Source organism: Cyprinus carpio, chromosome B22, assembly GCF_018340385.1.
Source record: "Cyprinus carpio isolate SPL01 chromosome B22, ASM1834038v1, whole genome shotgun sequence".
In the NCBI taxonomy this organism is placed as follows: domain Eukaryota; kingdom Metazoa; phylum Chordata; class Actinopteri; order Cypriniformes; family Cyprinidae; genus Cyprinus; species Cyprinus carpio.
In genome coordinates this window covers 17,958,166-17,979,428 of record NC_056618.1, presented here as the reverse complement: position 1 = coordinate 17,979,428, position 21,263 = coordinate 17,958,166, and the positions used below count along the sequence as shown (strand labels likewise).

The 21,263-nt window shown below is 36.8% G+C and overlaps 2 protein-coding genes, 1 long non-coding RNA gene and 2 pseudogenes across 4 annotated transcripts; 3 read left to right on the top strand and 2 right to left on the bottom strand.

Annotated features, from left to right (window-relative positions):
* The first annotated feature begins 41 nt into the window (after positions 1 to 41).
* On the top strand, positions 42 to 4,037 carry LOC109062934 (retinol dehydrogenase 7-like). 2 transcript variants are annotated; one of them, XM_042749459.1, is made up of 6 exons: positions 42 to 840; positions 2,020 to 2,058; positions 2,142 to 2,467; positions 2,539 to 2,797; positions 2,913 to 3,076; positions 3,394 to 4,037. In XM_042749459.1, exons 2-6 carry the CDS (start codon positions 2,042 to 2,044, stop codon positions 3,612 to 3,614), a joined length of 987 nt encoding a protein of 328 aa, XP_042605393.1. In that variant the 5' UTR covers positions 42 to 840; positions 2,020 to 2,041; the 3' UTR covers positions 3,615 to 4,037. The 2 variants fall into 2 exon arrangements, with proteins under 2 accessions (XP_042605393.1, XP_018935547.1); XM_019080002.2 differs by having other exon boundaries at positions 1,994 to 2,058.
* A 1,204-nt stretch (positions 4,038 to 5,241) lies between these two features.
* LOC109056092 (glutaminase liver isoform, mitochondrial-like) lies at positions 5,242 to 11,028 on the top strand. Its single transcript, XM_042749403.1, has 18 exons — positions 5,242 to 5,794; positions 5,910 to 6,009; positions 6,527 to 6,648; positions 6,732 to 6,861; positions 6,931 to 7,010; positions 7,082 to 7,245; positions 7,429 to 7,487; positions 7,931 to 7,963; positions 8,643 to 8,701; positions 8,777 to 8,843; positions 8,930 to 8,980; positions 9,069 to 9,245; positions 9,676 to 9,807; positions 9,907 to 9,999; positions 10,138 to 10,199; positions 10,298 to 10,374; positions 10,473 to 10,536; positions 10,616 to 11,028. The coding sequence occupies exons 1-18, from the start codon at positions 5,490 to 5,492 to the stop codon at positions 10,770 to 10,772; spliced, it is 1,932 nt and encodes a 643-aa protein (XP_042605337.1). The 5' UTR covers positions 5,242 to 5,489; the 3' UTR covers positions 10,773 to 11,028.
* LOC122141584 lies at positions 9,993 to 11,616 on the bottom strand. The gene is made up of 3 exons (XR_006157947.1): positions 11,463 to 11,616; positions 10,567 to 10,719; positions 9,993 to 10,387 (listed from the first exon to the last, which is right to left on the bottom strand). It is a non-coding gene; the product is annotated as an uncharacterized LOC122141584 (long non-coding RNA).
* Positions 11,617 to 11,955: 339 nt separating this feature from the next.
* Positions 11,956 to 14,638, top strand: LOC109056101 (annotated as a pseudogene).
* A 297-nt stretch (positions 14,639 to 14,935) lies between these two features.
* LOC122141544 lies at positions 14,936 to 19,638 on the bottom strand (annotated as a pseudogene).
* Between the last annotated feature and the right edge of the window lie 1,625 nt (positions 19,639 to 21,263).

Below are 21,263 nucleotides of genomic sequence, written 5' to 3'. Positions count from 1 at the left end.
TTTTTTGTTTTTTTTGTTTTTTTTCTTCTTGAATAATTTTTACCATTTTTGAAACTCAAGACCCACAAACATGTGAATCCGCACATGATGTCATAGATGGATGAGAATCCAATTCAGAATTCAATTCATTTCCAATTATATATATACAGAGCAGAGCAAGGAAATTCAAATCAGCTGTAAAAACATAAAAGACCTCTTGGTTGGTCTGGTTCTGTGATCCAAGGTTCACACCTGGCCCGAGAAGGGAAAACATTCTCACCAGACCCTGAGGAAGAAACATCCCTCAGCAGCAGAACAGAATTCTTCTAAAGTTTTCATTATATAAGTGACTGCTGTGGAATCGAGACCATTTTACCAATTGCACAGAGACCTTTACGATATATAATTGTATATTCTAATATAATAATAATAATAAGTACTCATATTTAATGTAGTCTCTCTATTATTATGAGGCCATAAAAACTTTACATATAATCATTTGAACAAAAATAGAATTTGTTTAAAACTACTGTAGACAAAAATGTCCAAATCTGGCATCACTGGATGCTCCTGTCATTGCTTAAGTGTCCTGTCAACCTCCCAAAAACTGATTCGATCAACCTAAAAATAAAGCGTATTGGCATGTTTCTCCTTAAAAGTTCCTCCCAGCCCAGCTATTTGTGGATCACGCTTACACAAGCCTCACAAAAAAAAGGCCTAACAGCAATACAGTGTGATTGGAGATTAGAAATTGTGGCTCTGTCTGATAGAATCAGCTTTAGGGATAAAGACGCAGACCCACTTCAGATCACTCACCAAACGCGTTCAGGACCTCCAGCTCCAGAGCCAAGAAGGGAAAAGGTAAGTCTGATAACTGACTACTTGATCTGATAGAAGGATTTCTTATTTTTATCCTCAGTGACAGTGAACTAATATTTATTTAAATGTGTATGTTTAAATAAGTATTTATTTATTTTTACTTGCGAACGTGAAATTTAATTATTTTGAATTACTAATCAGGTTAATGTGAGTATTAATTTGATCTACTATGATATTTGTTCAAATAAACGACTTCTGTTTTGTTAAGACATTTTCTTATTTTTTGGGACTATGGTATGATTGGTTTAGAAGTTTCGGTTATTTCCACTTAGATTCTTTAGCAATTCTATGTCATATCATCTGGAAATGAGTTGCAAAGTATTTTATGTATACAGTTTTATACAATTCATGTACATTAATAATTCTTTGATAAAGCCCTGTTTGTTTGATAATTAATTAGCGTACATTCCTCAAAGCTTAATGTGCATATAGGAGCGTAATTGGTTGGTTTTGTCTTATTGGTTGTGTTGTAGCACCGAGATGAATCCTCATCCTTTCTCTTTACTAATTAGTCCCTGTAGCTAATAGGTTTTGTGTTTCGGTTTTATTGGGTTTTCAATTTCACAGCATTCTCTAAACCTGTACGCTGCTACCAAAGTCTCCCTTTGTTTTTATAAGAGCCTTAGCTCAAGACTTCTCATGTGCTCTGAAAAACAACAGTTACGCATGTTAGCGCCCTGTGACTACATAATCTAAAACCAAGAGGAGCAGTGTGCATGGGTCAATAATGTTCAATAAGCCTCCAAAGACCATATTACGTCATTATAACATACAGGTCTTACTATTTCAGAGTCAGTTTGTGGAATAAAATATAACAATGCATATAGTTTTTGATGTAGTTAATCAGCTCAAACTAATTTGTGTAAACGTTTACCCAGATTTACATTAGTTTAATGATAGTTTTACGATCTATAGATGCAACCGAATCAAGCAATAATAGATAAGGGTGTGTAATTCAAACATTATTTTTAGTTAAAAAATTATGCAAACAAATTAGCCATGTAGAATCTGCTTTTTTGAATAACTTTTTGAACTGGTGTTTGTTGGATTATGGGATTGCATCCTGACGCTTCATAATTACACCTGCATTGTTATGTTTTTTCTTTCTTTTACGCATTGGCATTCTACCAAAAAGCAATTGTTTACAAAACATCTTCGCAGAATCACTCAGGAGGCAGAAACGATGTACGAGTACTTGAGGTAAGAATGTGTCTGACTAAAATCAAAACACAAGCAAACAAACTAAAGACTACATACATTTTGTATGTATTTTTTGCTTACAGTAACAATTGTACATGCACATATGTCTTGGGTGCGTTTGTGCTGCTATGGGTGCTGGTGTGGTTCTACCGGGACAACTTGGAGATCACCAAGGTCTCGGAGAAACACGTTTTTGTGACCGGTTGCGACTCTGGGTTCGGACATCTACTGTGCAAGCTCCTGGACAAACGTGGTTTCCGTGTCCTAGCCGGGTGTTTCACGGAAAAGGGCGCAGATGATCTGAAGAGTGCGACAGGACCCTTCCTTAAGACCTGCATCTTGGACGTGACCAGCACGACCAGCATTCAGAAGGCTTTGGAATGGACCAAAAAAGAAGTTGGAGATAAAGGTGTGTTTTCAGGTGAGACCTCAAAGTAAGATTTAGAAACAAGTGTGACATCTTTGTTCCCAACTTTCTAGGACTTTGGGGTCTCGTGAACAATGCAGGACGCTCCCTTCCCATGGGTCCATCAGAATGGATGAAAATCGAAGACTTCCAAAGCACACTTAAAGTCAACATGACTGGCATGATTGAGATGACGATGGACTTCTTGCCTCTTGTCAAAAAGGCCCGTGGACGAGTGGTGAATGTGGCGTCAGTGTTGGGAAGAGTGGCAGCTAACGGCGGAGGATATTGCATTTCAAAGTTCGCAGTGGAGAGCTTCTCTGATTGTCTCAGGTATCAAACGTCAATGAAAACATAGATATTGTTTTTTTTTTTTTCTCAGCAGTTTTGACTTTTGAAACCACCACTACCTTTAGTCTTTATATAATAACTTTTGATGTAATTTCAGGAGGGACATCCAGAATTTTGGGGTCAATGTGTGCATCATTGAACCTGGTTTCTTCAAGACTCAGGTGACCAGCTTGGAGCCCATCGAGAGGGAACTTCATCGCCTCTGGAACCAATTGACCCCTGAAGTGCAGGAGAGTTATGGAGACAAATACTTGGATAAATGTATGTTATTAACGCCAACGACTACTTTTCTCCATTTCTCCATTCTCCTTCTATAGTATTGACAATAAAATTTTTATAATGCAACAGAAAAACCATTTTTGGTTTCCCAAAGAATCTTTCAGTAAACAATTATTAAAAGAACCACAGTGTGAAGAGCATTTAATAAACTTTTTCCACTATAAGAACCTTTTGTGCATTGAAAAGTTTCCATGGATGTTTCTTCATGGAATCATAATGATGTACTAATGACGTACATTTATTTTTAAGAGTATAGTCTTATAGTCTATAGTCCATTTAGACACTCTTTGTCTCTCCAGACATCAAGATCCAGAGGCTGATCATGAACACCATATGCGACTCTGACCTCAGTAAAGTGACCAACTGCATGGAACACGCCCTGCTGGCCGTCCACCCAAGAACACGCTACAGCGCAGGCTGGGACGCCAAGCTCTTGTGGATTCCCTTGTCTTATATGCCTGCTTGTGTTGTAGATATCGCGCTGAAGCTGGTGTTGCCAAAGCCTGCAAAAAGTGTATGAATCTTCGGCCACATATGTTTAACTCTTATCTTTCATTTCCTTCTTATGATACACTATAGACACTCTATTTTGGGGTCTTATTAATGGCGCTTTTCCACTGCATGGTACGCCACGGTATGGTTCACTTTCGTTTTTTTTTCCACTGGGTACAGTACCTGGTACGTTTTTAGCATCACCTCGGTTGGGGTTCCAAGTGAACTGTACCGTTACCAAAACGTGACGTGTAAACTCTGCTGATCACTGATTGGCCGGAGAGAATCGTCATTAGCTGCGTCACAGAGACACAACAGAACCACTGCCAGCGAAGGATCGAACGCAACTGTTTTGAATGAGTGCACCTTTTTTTTAACATCCCCAAAAATGTCTGTTTTGTTGTCTCTTGAGGAAGTACAGATGTTCCTCTCGTTGATAGCAGAGGAGCGGATCAAGCGAGAGCTTGATGGGGCGACGCAGAATGAAAAAGTTTTTCAGGCTTTGCGGAAGTAGGGGAGACTGTTCCGTAACTCCCCAACCAGTGTTCTGACAAATAATAATTTTTTTTTTATGCTGTAAGGGTTGTTTTTGTGTTGGTGTAGGTGTAGGTTTTGGTTTGGGGTAGGTGTTTATTTTAATAAAGCCTCAAAAATCTGATAGGTAGCACTTTTAGCTATCGAATTATGCTACAATCTGTTTTAATGGGAGGTAGCAAAATCTGACAGGGGGTTGAAAAAGTTTTTCAGCACAAATCGTCAGAACAAACAGAATAATCCCGCCCACTCTAAAGCGGTACTAAACTGCAGTGGAAACACAAACCGAGCCGTGCCATGCCATACTGAACCGTGCCAAGTACCAAGCAGTGGAAATGTGCTAGAAGTAACTAGAGTTTATAAACACTGTAAATGTAATAGTTTATTTATGAGGCAAAGTTATCTGGTGACTGGACATTATCAGTAATTTTGTATATTTATGAACCATTATACATAGTTATAATGTGCCTTGAAAATGCATCACCAGTTTTGCCTCTTGGTCATCTAATGAAGATGGGTTGCTGAAGTGCCACCTACTTCGACTTTTGACGTTATATTTGTATGAAACTGTCAGAATTACTGTTTTGCAGGGAAACTGAGTTAATCTAACTGTATAAACATAATTCAATAAATGTTATAAGAACATTTTCTGTGCACCAATCTCTTCCCAGAAAGAAACAAAACCCGCTTAAGTCAGCATGCTGGTTAACTGTTTCTAGCTGAACTCGACATAAAACCTTCCTTGACTGGTTCTAGCTCTTTACGTTTTTGATGTAGTTTTCTTTTTCAGTAGGCCACCTAGCATACTCTTTGAAAGTCATGAGACAATTTACTTAAAATGTATCTTATTTATTTACTTAAATTCCTTCTTAGAGAACATTAATTATTCATTAAACAGTTTGTCCTATTGTATGATGAAGGAATTATTAAAGTTTTCCCTGAGCTTAAGCTATTGTTTATTCCGAGAGAGTTCAATAGTTCGATAGATCGTATATATATTTTTTTATAGTGTGTTCTTATTTTTTAATATATTTAAACATTAAATATTAAATATATATTTTTTTTTTATTTTTGTACATTTATATTGTTTAATGCCTTGGTAGTCTATCTTTTTTTCCGCTAGGGTAAAAGTTGTCAGGAGACGAGTTAAAGTCACAGAACTTCTCTCTTTTTTAACCTCGTAGATCGTTTGAATGAAACTGTTGTTTTACAAACATGTTCAAAACGTGCTGTCTAACGTCAAGGCATGAAGTCACGTCTCCCCTCGATGTTTTAACAGTAGAGTTATCTATTAATCTGTGACAGTGAACTTGATCTCAGTGTTGATAAAGTGCCTCAAGCGTTCACCGGATTCCTCGCGCACCTGTTGATGCGCCTCAAAACACACAGCCGCGCGAGACTCTGCAGACAGTTATTTGCGACACGGAATAGGTTGAATTCGCCTTTCAACGCTTCAGACTTTAGATTTCGTCTTGTGGGATACTGGAAAATGATCTCTTTCAGGACCCTGCGACTGACCAACGTCGGAGTTGTTGGTTTACTGGCGAAAGACATCGCAAAAAGCAGCTCAACGTGTCAGAATGTGACGCGGAGGTCGTTCGGTTTATCTTCGCGCGTTCACGCGAGGCAAGAAATTATCACCCCTGCTTCCGCGGATCTACCTACATCGAAAAAGTGAGTCACTTGTAGAATAAATTAAAATAGTATATAAAAACAGTAATGCATAACAAAACGTTTAATAAAAATGCTAATAAACTGAAATATGTCTAATTTCGTTTTATTAAAACAGACACGTGACCAATAAAGGTCTGTTCTCTGGACTAGAGGACATGCTTTTCTACACTATAACTGAAGGAGCAGAGAAAGTTCCTGTGTCTCATTTCATTGCTGTGAGTTTTTTTCTTCTTCTTCTTTCATTTACATATACACACAAGTTTTAACTAGATTTTAAAATCTTTGCACTAGCAGCTTTCCGAGTCTGCTACCTGTGTAATATCACTGTATATGGGCAACAGCTGGGAGCTGCTACATTTACTCAGTTGCATGCTATGGGCTCAGTTACTATCATCAGCCCCCTACATGTTTCCTGAAATCTGATTCGGTCATGAGAAGTCTGGGACAAAACACACAAACATTTATCCGGACTTTGTGGAACCGGTTTGTGTCATCAGTTGTGTAATCATTTATAAGGAAAGTCAATAAACAGTGTAATATAAATGAGATAAAATCTTACAGTTTGCCAGCAGGTGGATTTTTTTTGTTTATGTTTGATTATTGTTTATTCATAGTCTTGTTTTGTTTACATTTATATACATTAGTGTTTAATGTTTGCACATTGCACAGTGGAATTACATAAAGTAAACTGAACGATTGTGAAAAGACAGAACAGTCTTTTCCATCTTACAGGCAGTGAAAAGCACCGGCCTTCTGACCTCTGACCCCAGATTGCGCGACTGCATGGAAAAGATCCGCAAAGCTGTCCAGGAATCAGCCGGTGAGGTCATGATGGACCGTGAGCTGTTCCGGAAGTGAGTATTCGGTGAGGTCAGACAATACAGAAAAGGAATATTTGGGAGTTTACTAATTGCGAGGATTTCTAATATCGCGACAGGTGTGTGGGTGGCAACATAGTCCTGCTGAGTCTCGCTTTCAGACGGAAGTTTATCATTCCAGAATTTGAGGCATTTGTGGGTGTCATAAATGATATTTACTACACATCAAAACTGCAACATGATGGACAGGTAGGGACGTTTTTAATCAATTTCCCTCATTTGTATAGCTACCTATATAATCCTTTAATCTTTTTTTAGGTTGCAAAATACATTCCCCATCTGACCAAGTTTAGTCCTGATCTTTGGGGTGTTTCTCTCTGCACAGTGGATGGACAGAGGTGGATATATTTTTCAAATTTTTCTAAAATATGAAATTATGTTTTTTTTTTTAAATCAGCTTTGATTTTAGGCACTCGGTGGGAGACACAAAGGTGCCGTTCTGTTTGCAGTCGTGCGTGAAGCCGCTTGAATACGCCATCGCTGTACACGAGCACGGCACGGAGCGCATTCACCACTACGTAGGGAAGGAGCCCAGCGGATTCAAATTCAACAAACTCTCCCTAGATGAAGAAAGTGGGTGGGAAAATGTCAGATTATCATTATCAAATGAGTTATCTAGAATATCTTATTTGTTTTTGCTAGACAGAATTCCTCTGTACTGAGAATAATATCAAAATAAATGAATTATTATAATATATTTAAAAATCGATAATTATTACAATTCTTTAATTGAGCTGACTGGTTTTCTGTTCTTAGATAAACCTCACAATCCCATGGTCAATGCCGGAGCAATTGTCATCAGTTCACTTATTAAGGTAAACAAAAAAAACTAATATTTTTTGGGAAATTTTAAATAAATATTTTCTGGTGAATTTTTTGGTGTCAAGTGGGTTTGTGTTAACAGTATTTGCTTGTTTGTCTGATAATCAACTCTGCACGACTCCCAAACAAACACTGATATATGCACATGTATTGGCATGCAGACAGGGCCAAGAATGAAATGGATTTAACAAACCTTTGACCCAGAATTCTGCTCTGTGTGGACAGAGCCAGTGCAACTGCTGCACGTGCAGCAGACTGACCTTGTGAAGCTATGAGCAGGAGCATTACTGGTCTGGACTAAATCCAGTCTATTAAAAGCGCCCTTTACACTAGATGTATGTGACTTGTGCTTTCTAGGTTACCAGAGCTTTCAGTACAATCTAGAAAACATAAAATTCACGAGTTTTGCTGAAATTTTACTGTTGTTTTTTTACAGCCAGGTGTCAACAAGGCCGAGAAGTTTGACTATGTAAGTTATAACAAAGACTATAGAATACCCAAGACGTGTCACTCGTATAGTTTTGAATGGGAAAAAAGGCATGACTATGTAAGTTATAACAAAGACTCGCAGGAAGCCCCGCCTTCTCAATGTGAAAGAGCCAATCATAAGTTTTTTTATAACGCTATTTGACTAAGTTGCTAATTAGGACTGCGCATGTTGCACTGATTCCTTTGGCGATCTAGCCTGAAAAATAAGCTTTTTATAACAGGAGAATTTGATGTTTCCCCAAAAAGTAACTGCACTTGCATTATGACACAGTTGACTTTGTTAGACCTTTCTTTGGCGATTTTAAAATAAATGTAGCCATTTAAAAAATAAATAAATCAATAAATCAACCTTAATGTTGTTCAGAACTTCTATGATTATTTATTCCTTTAATGTGGCTAAAAGTAGACAATTAACAAAATGAAAGCTATTAAGCTCCAAAAAGATAAACAAGTAGCGCATACGGTTTTTCAGCTATATTACAAAGTCATACAGTAGCTTTGTTTTAGATAAAGACTGAAATTCTTTACCACAGTTGTTATTCCTTGAAAATATAGTCCTTTTAGTTATCTGTAAAATGTATGTTCTATAAAATGACTTTATTGGCTGTTTTCTATAGCAAGTCTACGGAGAAAATAATTTTGTTGAGTCACTTTCACAGGTGATGGAGTTTGTGAAGAAAATGACAGGCAGGGAGTATGTGGGCTTCAGCAACGCAACGTATGTTTTTCACTTTATCAAGTTTTTGTACCCAATTTCATTGCTTTTGACTTAAGTTTAATTTGCGTTCACCAGGTTCCAGTCTGAGAAGGAGACAGGAGACAGAAACTACGCGATAGGATACTACCTAAAAGAGAAGAAAGTTTGTACTTTAGCATGCTTTATATAAGCAAACTAAAAAGGTGTTGTTTATTCTATGCAAACACAACTATGACGTCCTTTTTACAGTGTTTTCCTGTAGGGGCGGATATGATAGACGCACTGGACTTTTATTTCCAGGTAGGTCCAGTTGACATTTTTTCACTGTTAAATCAAACATTAAATACTTCTGGTAATCCCATTACAATTTCCTTTCTGTCCCTCAAAGTTGTGCGCCATAGAGGTCACGTGCGAGTCTGGCAGTGTAATGGCCGCCACACTGGCTAACGGAGGCATCTGTCCGATCACAGGAGAGAGAGTCCTGAGCACAGAAGCTGTACGAAACACGCTGAGTCTCATGCACTCCTGCGGGATGTACGACTACTCGGGACAGTTCGCTTTCCATGTGCGTAAAAGGATTGTTTCTACACTGCTTGAATTGTATGACTTTCAATGTAGTAAACTTATTTTTAAAATAATTTTTATTAAAAAAAATAGCTTATTTGAAAGGACATTTAAGAGTGCAATCTGTTAAGATTTTGTGTAGCCACTAGTTATTATGTGACTTTCAATCTAGACAATCTATTAAAACAAATATTAAAAAGTGCTTATTTAAAATGACTTATTAAAAACAATACTTATTTAAAAATAAATTTAAGTGCACAGTTTTTTGAGGTCATACATATGTTATATGAACAGGAGAGCTTTGAAAACGTCTACGCAATATGATAGATGACTTTTCTGGTAGCCTCTATTAACAAATCGTAATTAATTTTGTCGTACTGACACTTGTCATAGTAACGAACCATATGACTTTATTTACCAATACATGTCAGGTTGGATTACCTGCTAAATCTGGTGTGTCTGGTGCTATTCTTCTGGTGGTGCCGAACGTGATGGGTGTCATGTGTTGGTCGCCCCCTGTGGACAAAGTTGGGAACAGTGTCCGCGGAATTCGCTTCTGTCAGGTGCTTCTGTTATTGTCGTGTTGGTTTTACACCCTCTTTTTAACTCCATCATCATAAATTTAGTCTAAATAACTAATTTTGTAACCCTTCCATAACTAGGAACTGGTGTCTATGTTCAACTTCCACAATTATGATAATCTGAGGCACTTCCTGAAGAAGCAGGACCCTCGCAGACAGTCTGGTGATGACAGGGTAAATCTAAAATTAGAAAAACAACTTTCACATCAACCAATTTTAAACACCAAATGTTGCGAAAATACCCTATATTAAACCTTTTTGTTAGACTGATTAATAGTTCCAGCAATTAATGCACCAAATCTTTTTTTTCTGAATAAATCAGTGGTGAATCTGATGTTTGCAGCCCACAGTGGAGATGTCTCAGCTCTGAGAAGGTCATTTTATATACCTCACAATGTCTTTATTACTCCAAATTTTTGAGTGCTACTGAAATATAAATGACTCATTGCCCTCTTTCTCCATTGTTCCTCAGGTTTGCCCTTTCATCCATGGAAATGGAGCTGAAGGACTATGACTCTCGTACACCTCTTCACATAGCTGCTGCAGAGGGTAGAATCGTTTTCTGCAAACATAAAAGAATCTTTCGGTCCCAAACAAGATTTATTAATCATAAACCAATTTTTCCATCTATGTCGTCTCTGTTTTAGGTCACATGGATGTTGTGCTATTTCTGTCACAGTCCTGCAAAGTAAACCCTTTTGTGAAAGACAGGTACAGAGCCCTGTTTCTTTATACATTTACCTTCAGCTTCATCCGTTTGGTGATAATTGACCTCATGTCTCTTATTCAGGTGGGGAAATATTCCTCGGGATGACGCCATGCAGTTCGGCCATGAGGATGTGGTGAAGGTCTTGGAGGAATATGAGCAAAACTATAGTCTGCAAACATCTCAGACTGACACAGAAGACCACAGTCATCAGTCCAAATGTTCATCTCTGGAGGGATGAGTGTTATATGCTGTGAATTTAACCAATTTAAGGACTATAGATCATTTCATTAGATATTGTGAAAATAAGGGCACATGTAAATGTCTCTGGACAGAGATAAAAAGTTTAGTTTTTTAAGTGTAAATATGAGTTTTCTGTACATAATTTGTGTGATATATATTGTAGTTTTTACATATCCTCTTGGAAACTGCCTTGGTTATACAGTGTAGAGTGTACAGTATTTGACTAATAAACAAAACCAACCATGCCAACAGAATCTTATGCTGATAAAATTCTCTTACAGATTCTTATTATGTAGCCACACTATAAATAAATAATAAAAAAAGGTTATAATTAGTATATATATATATGTAAAACCTAAATCTATAACTCAACAACAATCTAAAACAACCTTGCAACCACACACACACACACACACAAAAACACAAATAAATAAAACCAGATTCAGAAGACCTTAGCAACTGCATAGTATCGCTATTATGACGACAAATGTTGTTGAGCAGCCTGTATTTTAGTACATCATCAAGGTGGATCTGATTTAAACAGATGTAGTGGATATTATATTGGTCTAGTTAGTACACTTGCATCAGTAAATGAAACGTGCACTAGCACATTCACATATCAGGAACTGTAACAGAGGTGTCAGCCTGTAAACAGTTGTTCTCACCTTACATAAACTTTTGTTCCTACCTGATTATTCAGTAGTTGGAGTGTATAATTCTCTTTGAAAACTATCTTGAAGAGAAAACGTCCTGCTAAACGGATAAAAAGACGCACTGACTGGAGTTAGTGGTGTTTCGTTCGCGAACGACTCGCTGTTGTTGAATGAATCTCAAAAGTGAACAAATCGGTCTGAACAAATCCATACTTTTTTGTTTATTTAAATCCCTTACTCACTTACTGCCATCTACTGGAGCAATTACATGATCTCTAACACGGTTAGCTTGAAGTGGAGAAGGGTCTTGTGGACAGAAGGTAGGCCTATATGAGAGAGCTCTAACCACAGTGCTGCAGATGTTCTTCGGCCTCGCACGCACTTACAAACTTCTCACGAATCATCTTGTGCCCACAATGCCCATGCACACTTTTGTGCTTAGCAACAAAAATAAGTCTAATGCTTTTTTGTAGTCTGGTATGGAAAGTATTAGGTAGGCTATTTCATTCACAATTAAGGAATATTTTTAAATGAATTAATCACTCAAACTAAGCTGCAAAGTGTTATTTTAACAACATGAGAAAGAGATGTTTAAAAAGAGCATGAGTGACATGAGGCTACATTCAGCCAAAAACATCTTGATGCAAAAAAAATCCAATATAAATCCATTTTGGTCAGCTCTGACTGATACTTCCTCATAACAGTATGAGCGGTCATTGGCTGAATTGTCACTACATGCTCTGTTTGTGAGCTGAAACCACAGTCACCCACTCACTCTTCTAAAATGAACACATATATGTTGCGTTTAGTCTTGCTCTTCATTTGTGTTGAAGGTAAGATGTATATTGTTACTTATTTAATTCATGTGGTTTTTTTTTAATGTTTGAATGGATTTTTAATCTTTTCAGAGGTTTTCAAAGAGTCAGTGAGCATCAGTACTTGTCACTTGCTCAAATAATCCAGTGTTAATTTGCCTGTTTGACTGATATGTGCCAAAACACATATTGTTTAAGCGTTAACTCTACTGAATAAAACTGATGCTAATCATTATAGAGACATTCATGGGCAAATAACCAACAATGGAAACCACATCCTGCCATGTGCTAAATGTTTAAAACTTAAATATGCTAAATGATACATTTAGTTTTTTTACGTTTTTAAGATCTCTCAGTTCAGCCAAAGATGTTCTTCTGAATGTGTTTCAGGTGTGTTTGGTGATACAGATGTGATGAAGTCAGTATCAGTGACTGAGGGAGATTCTGTCACTCTAAACACTGATTTTACTAAAGTACAGAGAGATGATCAGATACTGTGGATGTTTGGACCTAAAGAGATGAGGTGGTGAGTAACACTTTTAATCAAAAAGACTCAGTTTAGCAGTAATGAGATATTTGGAGACAGACTGCAGCTGGACTCTTTCACTGGATCTCTGATCATCAGAAACATCAGAAGAACAGACTCTGGACTTTATAAACTACAGATCCGCAGCAACAGAGGAAACTCAGACAAGACATTCAATGTTACTGTCTACGGTAAGACAAATATTACTTAGAATGTGTATAAATGTATTTGAAGCTTATTTTTGGACTGGTAGTTAATCAGGAATATGACAACTCTAAAAATTAAGGTTTGTTAAAAGTGAAACGTATTTCCAAACCATTTGATTTTTTCACCAGTAAACTATAACCCATTGCCATTTCTTAAAACTGAATGAATTAATCTTTTATAAAAACTATTTAATGCAGCCATTATTATGTACAGTAGGCTGTCTTTCTGTTTCTGTTTTTGTAATGTGAGCTTAATCCATGGTGATAGTGTTGTGTTGCTCAGTTCTGATGTCTGTGTTTTGGATATTTTGATTATTGTTCTGTTTCATCTGCATTTGGATCCTGCTGTCCCTCGTGTCTGAAATTGCCCATATTCCAAAAATATGCTTATTTAATTTATATGTTTTCCAGCTCGTCTGCCTGTTCCTGTCATTATCAGAAATTCTTGTAATTCATCATCATCATCATCATCATCAGGATCATCAGTGTCCAGATGTGTGCTGCTGTGTTCAGCTGTGAATGTGGGTGCTGTGACTCTCTCCTGGTACAAAGGAAACCGTTTATTGTCCAGCATCAGTGTGTCTGATCTCAGCATCAGTCTCTCTCTACCTCTGGAGGTGGAATATCAGGAGAAAAACACCTACAGCTGTGTGATCAACAATCCCATCAGAAACCAGACCACACATCTGGAAATCACTGAACTCTGTCACACATGTGCAGGTAGTGTACATCAGGAATCTGTCTTTTAATGTAACAATTCCCCCTAAAATTAAAAATAAGGTAATCTATGCTCATTTCTAAAGCAGTTTAAAACCCTTTTGTTGATTCACCCTGGTTGAGTTTTCAATTGACAAAAATAGGGCAGTTGTCGGACTTGTAACCCAAAAAGTTACAGGTTCGAGTCTCACGGCCGGCGGGATTGTAGGGGGGGGGGGGGGGGAGTGAATAACAAGCGCTCTCTTCCAACTCTCTTCCACCTTCAATACCACGACTGAGATGAGACCCTTGAGCAAGGCACAGAACCCCCAACTGCTCCCCGGGCACAGCAGCATTGGCTGTTCACAGTGTGTGTCTGTGTGTTCACTACTGTGCTTGTGCACTTGGATAGGTTAAATGCAGAGCACAAATTCCAAGTATGTTCCAACCATACTTGGCCACCCTTCACTTTCACTTGCACTTCTTGACTTTCAAAATAGTGCGAGCTTCATCACAAGATGAAGCAACTGGTGCCCTCTATTGGGCAACACACACACACACACTTACAGACCTTACTTGGTCATGCTTGTTCTTTCGTGCCAATTTAAGTGGGCACTGCCCGTGGTGATGTTGTGACAGTGGTTTTTGTTTTGTTAATTCATTTTTTTTTTTTTGTTCAGAAGTGATTTTATGAGCAGAAGTTTTTTTAATAAGTTTTTTTCTTTCTCCAGGCTTTTATGGCAGTTCTGTGAGTGTGACTCCATCCCTGATTTATGCTGTGGTGGGCGTGGCCGCTGTTGCTCTAATGGTTTGTTATGTCAGATCTAGAAGGGATTGGAAAAAGAAAAAGCCACCATCACAACCTCACTGACGCGATTCTCTCCTGTAGACACCAGGTGGCAGTAACTCATAATTATTCAATCAAATTCATGTGCACTTTCCAATGTAAATAAAATATGGCAAACTTGCTTCTTTGTAGTCTACCAAAATTCTTGTTTCGTTAAATCACCAATTAAGCTGTATGCAAGACTGCAGTCCTAAATGCAATATGTCAAGCTCCCATAGCAGGTACAAAAGTTCTAATACAGTGGTTTTTAGTTTTGTACCTGCCCCTTTAAACCGTCTGCGAATGCTACTTACAAACTTTAACAACCAGGTTAAAGAGGTTAAAAAATATTTTTATAGATATATATATTTATATTTTTGCGAATGCTACTTACAAACTTTAACAACCAGGTTAAAGACCTCAAGAATCAACAAACAAACACCAGTGTAATTTAATGATCTTTGTCAATTCAATTCACAGTTTAGGAATGCACATTAATTTGTCTGGAAAATAACCAGCTGTTAATGCTGGTCATAATGAAAAGGGAAAACAGGCAAAAAAAAAAAAAAAAAAAAAAAAACCTGTTAAGACACACAGCACAGAGCTCGGTTAAAAAGCGTGTGAAGCAACAGTGTATGACGAGACATGTAATGACCTGCAGTGCTATGATACAGGGCAGAAAGCTAAGAATTACAGGAAGGAAAGCAGGAGTTGGCGTGGAATCTGTGGCTTTACATAAGAACCCTGGCCTGAGGACATGAATAACTGCCGTTTTTTGTGTATTAGACTAGCTGAGAGAGCATAAACATGGCATTCATGAAGGTTCGATCTCAATGTATCACATACTGTGCTTTTATACAATAATGAAGTAATTGCTCTCTTTAAGTCAGCTGTTTTTAATGGTCATTTTAACTTTGCTGTGTCTCCATGCAAAATGTAGATTTGTTAGAGCGGAATTTGGATATGCAAAAAAACAAAACAAAAAAACAAAACAAAAAACAATTGAACAAAGAAGAAAGGACCAATGTTGAACAGGTTCTTCAGTCTTTAATTTCCTATATAATAGACATGCTGGTTCTGTCACAATCTGTTCATCTTGTTGTTATTATCATTTACTCACCATCATGCCATACCAAGCAGGACATATATATATATATATATATATATATATATATATATATATATATATATATAATTTTTTTATATACACATTTTATACAATAAGAATGAATGTGGCCCCCAATGTTGTTTGGACCTCAAAGTTCTTTACAATATGTTCATGTTAGAAAGAAAAGCAAAGAAAATCAAGAGCAAATCAGGTTTCTCTCTCCTCAATCAAGTGTTGTGAAGCTGACAGATGCAGGTGTGCAGAGCCATTGTGGTGAAAGGAGAGACTGCTGCTTGTCTGATCAGTGTCGATTGACGGTGGAGTATATGGTCTCTTCTGTCTGATTACGCTTCTGTAGGACAACACAGACAGACGAGAAGAAGTCTCAAGACAAAAACCAGGAGGCTCATTTTTATAGCATTTCTATTATTTTCTGTATAGCAGTCAGTTCACTCTTTAAAACACATTTTAAAAGTGAAAAGACAGTTCACATGGATCTAGTATTTAGTGAATGCTATTGTTTAGATGTATAGCAAAGAAGAGCACTGTCTTCTGATTAATGTGCTGCTAATGTGTTACAGAACTATCCCAGTAAAGGTATACTGCCATTGCTACATGCAAACTTTTTAGTTGTTTTTTAAAACACAGCAAAACATAAATTATCATTTTTATCTGGTGTAAAAGTGAACATGCTCATGGGAGTCATACCTTGTTTTGTACATTAGGTAAAAATGTTGCTTCAGCATAAGCTACCTCACTGTCGTCTGTCTGAACCGTTTCAGCTGCACGGGCAGATGGTTCAAAATAATTCACTAAAGTCAAGAATTAAAAAAAAAAAGTAATAAAATAATTAATAGCATGAATGCACATATGCTTGTTGCATTAGCTTAAGAGAAGACCTGCCTTTTGACCTTGGTTTTCTGTATTTCCTGTAAAGATAGAACATCACAATTGCTAGTATTGCCAGTACTACCGCAATTGTTAATGCTGCAACAATCCACGGTAAACGATAAGCTGAATCTGAAAGAGGAAAAACAACAATTATAATTCACCTGTGCATTTAAAGAAGAAATAGAAACACTATTTATGGAACAGCAATGATATGAAGGCAGAAAAGAAATTCAAATGTTTTTTTTAAATTTAAATTAACTGTACAGAATACCCTTTAAATAAATTTTCTTGTTGACTTTCAGTATATAAATATGCAGTCATGCCTTCATTTTTGTCTTGCACTACACTACAGCACTAATGTAGGTTGATGGTATAATTGTCAAAAATGGTCTGAAATAAGTACTGATTTCTATATAAAGTGCATAGTATCAAAAATGCTATTTAGCTTAGAAAAAACACCTATGTGGACATACCTTATGTGGACATACCTTTACATTGTTACATTAAAAGACAGATTCCTGATGTACACTACCTTCACGTGTGTGACAGAGTTGAGTGATGTCCAGATGTGTGGTCTGGTTTCTGATGGGATTGTTGATCACACAGCTGTAGGTGTTTTTCTCCTGATATTCCACCTCCAGAGGTAGAGAGAGACTGATGCTGAGATCAGACACACTGATGCTGGACAATAAACTGTTTCCTTTGTACCAGGAGAGAGTCACATGACTCACATTCACAGCTGAACACAACAGTGAACATTTAGACACTGATGATGATCCTGATGATGATGACGATGAAGAACAGTTTGAAGAGTTACTAGTAATGACAGGAACAGGCAGATGAGCTGGAAAACATGTAAATTGAACACATATTTGGAATGTTGGCAAACTCAGACATTAGGGACAGCAGGATCCAAAAGCAAATTAAACAAATAATAATAATATTTCAAAATATCCAAAACACGGAAATCAAAACTGAGCTACACAACAATATCACCATGGATTGTGAAAAGGCCCACAAAGCACAAGGAAACACATAGCTATATATACACAATGTGTAAACTAATCAACAAGACACAGGTTTATAATTTGGGAACAATATACAGATTTTGTAAACTAATAATGAAGAGATTGGTTTATAATTTATCAATATAAAGTTTACATTACAAAAACAAAAACAATGAGAGCATACATAACATTAAACATTGGTTTTAAAAAATATTAATTTGGTTTAAATGGTTTATAATTTGCTAGCGTAAAATACAAATAGTTGACAAATACATTTTAATTTCAACAATCCTTAATTTTTAGAGTTGTCATAATCCTGATTAACTACCAGTCTAAAAATAAGCTAGCGTAAAAATACAGGTAGTTGAGAAATACATTTATCAACACTTAATTTTTCTGTCATATTTTTTAAAGTCCAGTAAATATTTGTCTTACCGTAGACATTTTAACACTGACATGTCTTGTCTGAGTTCCCTCTGTTGCTGCGGATCTGTCGTTTATAAAGTCCAGAGTCTGTTCTTCTGATGTTTCTGATGATCAGAGATCCAGTGAAAGAGTCCAGCTGCAGTCTGTCTCCAAATGTCTCATTACTGTTAAACATATCAATGTTTTGCTTATAGATTTCAGCTATTCGAGTCTCTTTAGGTCCAAACATCCACAGAATCTGATCCTCTCTCTGTACTTCAGTAATATTAGTGTTTAGAGTGACAGAATCTCCCTCCAGCACTGATACTGACTTCATCACATCTGTATCACCAAACACACCTGAAACACATTCAGAAACAGTTTTGCAAAGTTAACTGTAATGAAGGTTTACAAAAAGAAGAAATTTATAAACAGAATTTACTAGTAATAGCAATACTAATAATTTAAAGTGATACTGTAATTTTTGTTAGAATTGCAGGAACAAAACTATATTTTACTATTCACTGTGTATGAAGCTAAATAAATTGTATAATGTTAACATAACAAGCAAAAAGTGAAATGAAAGACTAAACACATTTAACATTAACAAAATAACATAAAATGCAACATAAAACACTCACATTTTTACTCTTTCATTTTCTTTTTCAGTTAAAATATCTTACGGTTTTTACAGTAGTTAGTCTCCACCTCTAAATAAGTTCTCTAAATAAGAATTATTCTGAAGTTTATTGAGTTCTGAATGGTTATACACTGGCAAATAAAACAAAACAATTACAAAACAAAACATAACAAAAACAGCCACTGGATATTGCAGAATATTACGTTCTGTGCGTGCAAGGGCGGGTGCTTATTGGGAATTTTAATAATTGTTATTTATAATTCTAGATAATAATTAGCCTATGTCTAGTGTTAATTGGTTATGTTAAACTGTGTCGGTTTAAAGTACCTTCGTGGAGATGGGTGCTCCCTTTGTGATCCTGTTAAAGATTAGATACGCATGTGTGCAACGGTGAAATGACAAAGAATGTTGCGCTCCTATAGTTTCCCAATGGTTTCAGATTCCCAGTGGTTTCAGATTCCCAGTGGCTGATCCAGCAGTTGAGCGCACTTCCATCAACGCTAATCTTCTACGTTACGCACGTAGATTGTTTGTTTGGTGGGCAAGCCTAATCCATCCCACATTTTTTAAACTCAGAAATTCTCATTTAATCCTAACCTTTGGTTTTGGTCACAATCTCTAACGTGTTATAGGCCTATGACAAAGGTGCAGATAGAGATGATGCAGCGCTATCTAAAGGAGAATAAGGGAATAAATACCATCTTTCTGTTTTAAACCTAAAAGACTGAAGTCGAAGTGACACAGTAAAACACTTACCATCCATAGACATCAGGAAGAGACATAAGAACGTTGTTTTACTAATAGTAATCCTCATTTTGTCCTAAAGATAACTGAATCCTACATGATGTGTTATACAAGAACCGTCAGGTATCCGATGGACAAAAGACAGGAACACGATCTGACGCGGATCCAACGCATTCAAACGACTAAAGTCTTCAGATTAATTTACAAGATTTAATCAAATCGATGATTAAGAAATATTTTTATTGACGAACCTACAAATTAAAAAGAAAAAAAGAAGTTTACATATGCAGTGCGTTTGAGTCGACCTCACTGTTTTTTAGTCCCGCCCTGACTAACAGAGTCAAGTAGAGTTTACATTATTGGCTTCTGTGTGTAGCCTCCTGTCGGTTTGAGTTAAACTATAGGACAAAACTATAGTATCCCAGTTTTATTTATGAGAAAATTTGCGCAGTTTTCAAATTATAAATATTATTAACTATTATAAGCCTATTACATTTACATTTATGCATTTAGTAGACGCTTTTATCAAAAACTCCTTACAGTGCATTCAGGATACACATTTAAACATATATATGTTTTCTATTATTATTTTGTGTTCTATTCTGTTTTATAGCATTTCGTTCACTCTCGTTGACCTTTATAATTGTTACTATGTTTTGGAATAAAATTGGTTGGGGGCTGGTTCAAGCTTGTAGATCATCTTTGACCAGCAAGAAACCAGCCGCAAGACTGTTTTTTTTGGAACATATCGACATGATTATATTGCAACTAACATATGCTTGATGCACTCTTTAAAATGTAGTATTTGCTACAGGTTTTGTTAAGTGAGAAGAGGCAGTATTAAGATCAGGCCATAAGAAGCACCTCATAAGCACACACATCCATCTCTAGAAATCATTGTGCTCAGGTTGTATATTCCACTGGTACAAACCACACTTTGGTACACAACTAGTACAATACCCTGACCTAGATTTATAATAATACATTTATTGAGAGGGTTAAAAGTTGCACATACACAATAACAATTCTGTGAAGCTTTCGCTTAATTTATAGGACTTAATTTGCTAAGTCTACTAAACATAATTCATACACATCTGTAGTAAGAACATGCAGTGCAGTGCAAACTCTACAATCTGAATGATAAACCATGTTACAGTCTAATCATCGCTGTGGTTTTCAGCTCTTCTCTGAACCCAAAGCCCCTTCCTCATCTTTTTCACTCTTCTACAAAAACCTAAAGCAAACTGAGGCCTCTGATCTGACTCAACCATCTGAGATCTCAATGATCTCTTTGTGATGTTTGCAGGAAAGAAAGATGCAGAAGTTCTCACAGCTGAGGCCCAATGCTCCCTTCAGAGCAGCACTACTCAAAACAGACTCCAATACTTAAACAATAAAGAACAGTGTGCAAAAATAATCAGGCCAGCACAATCATAAACCTAAATAGGTCACACGGGCTGAAGCACCTGCCATGAGACCGTCTGTCGCATCACGTACAAAGTGACCACCACTTCCTGTTCAGATGCAACTAAGATCAAAACGGTCAAAACCAAAATGCAGAGTGCATGCAGTTGTCCTTTTTCACACGAATTAGTCACCGTTGTGTTAATGTCAACGTTCGTCATTTACGGTCACCAGCATTATGATTGTTAAAGACATGTAGATAGTATATTAAAATGCAAATGAAGCCATTCAAATACATTTATTCACCAGATTTTTAATAGCTCTTGTAACAAACTGCTCAGTTCCGTCAAGTACAGCACGGAGTGTAGTTTGATGGTTAGTTGAAAGAACAGTAAATTATTTTACAAATGTCCACAAATGGCACTTTTTACCATAAAATGAAGCATTATATTCAGTGAGTGTCTGCTTGATTAACTGACATGACATTATGGTGACACAAGAAAAAGTTTGAAGGTGGAGTTTAATATCATCCCACATCTGTGCTTCCAAAACAACCGAGGGAAAGGTT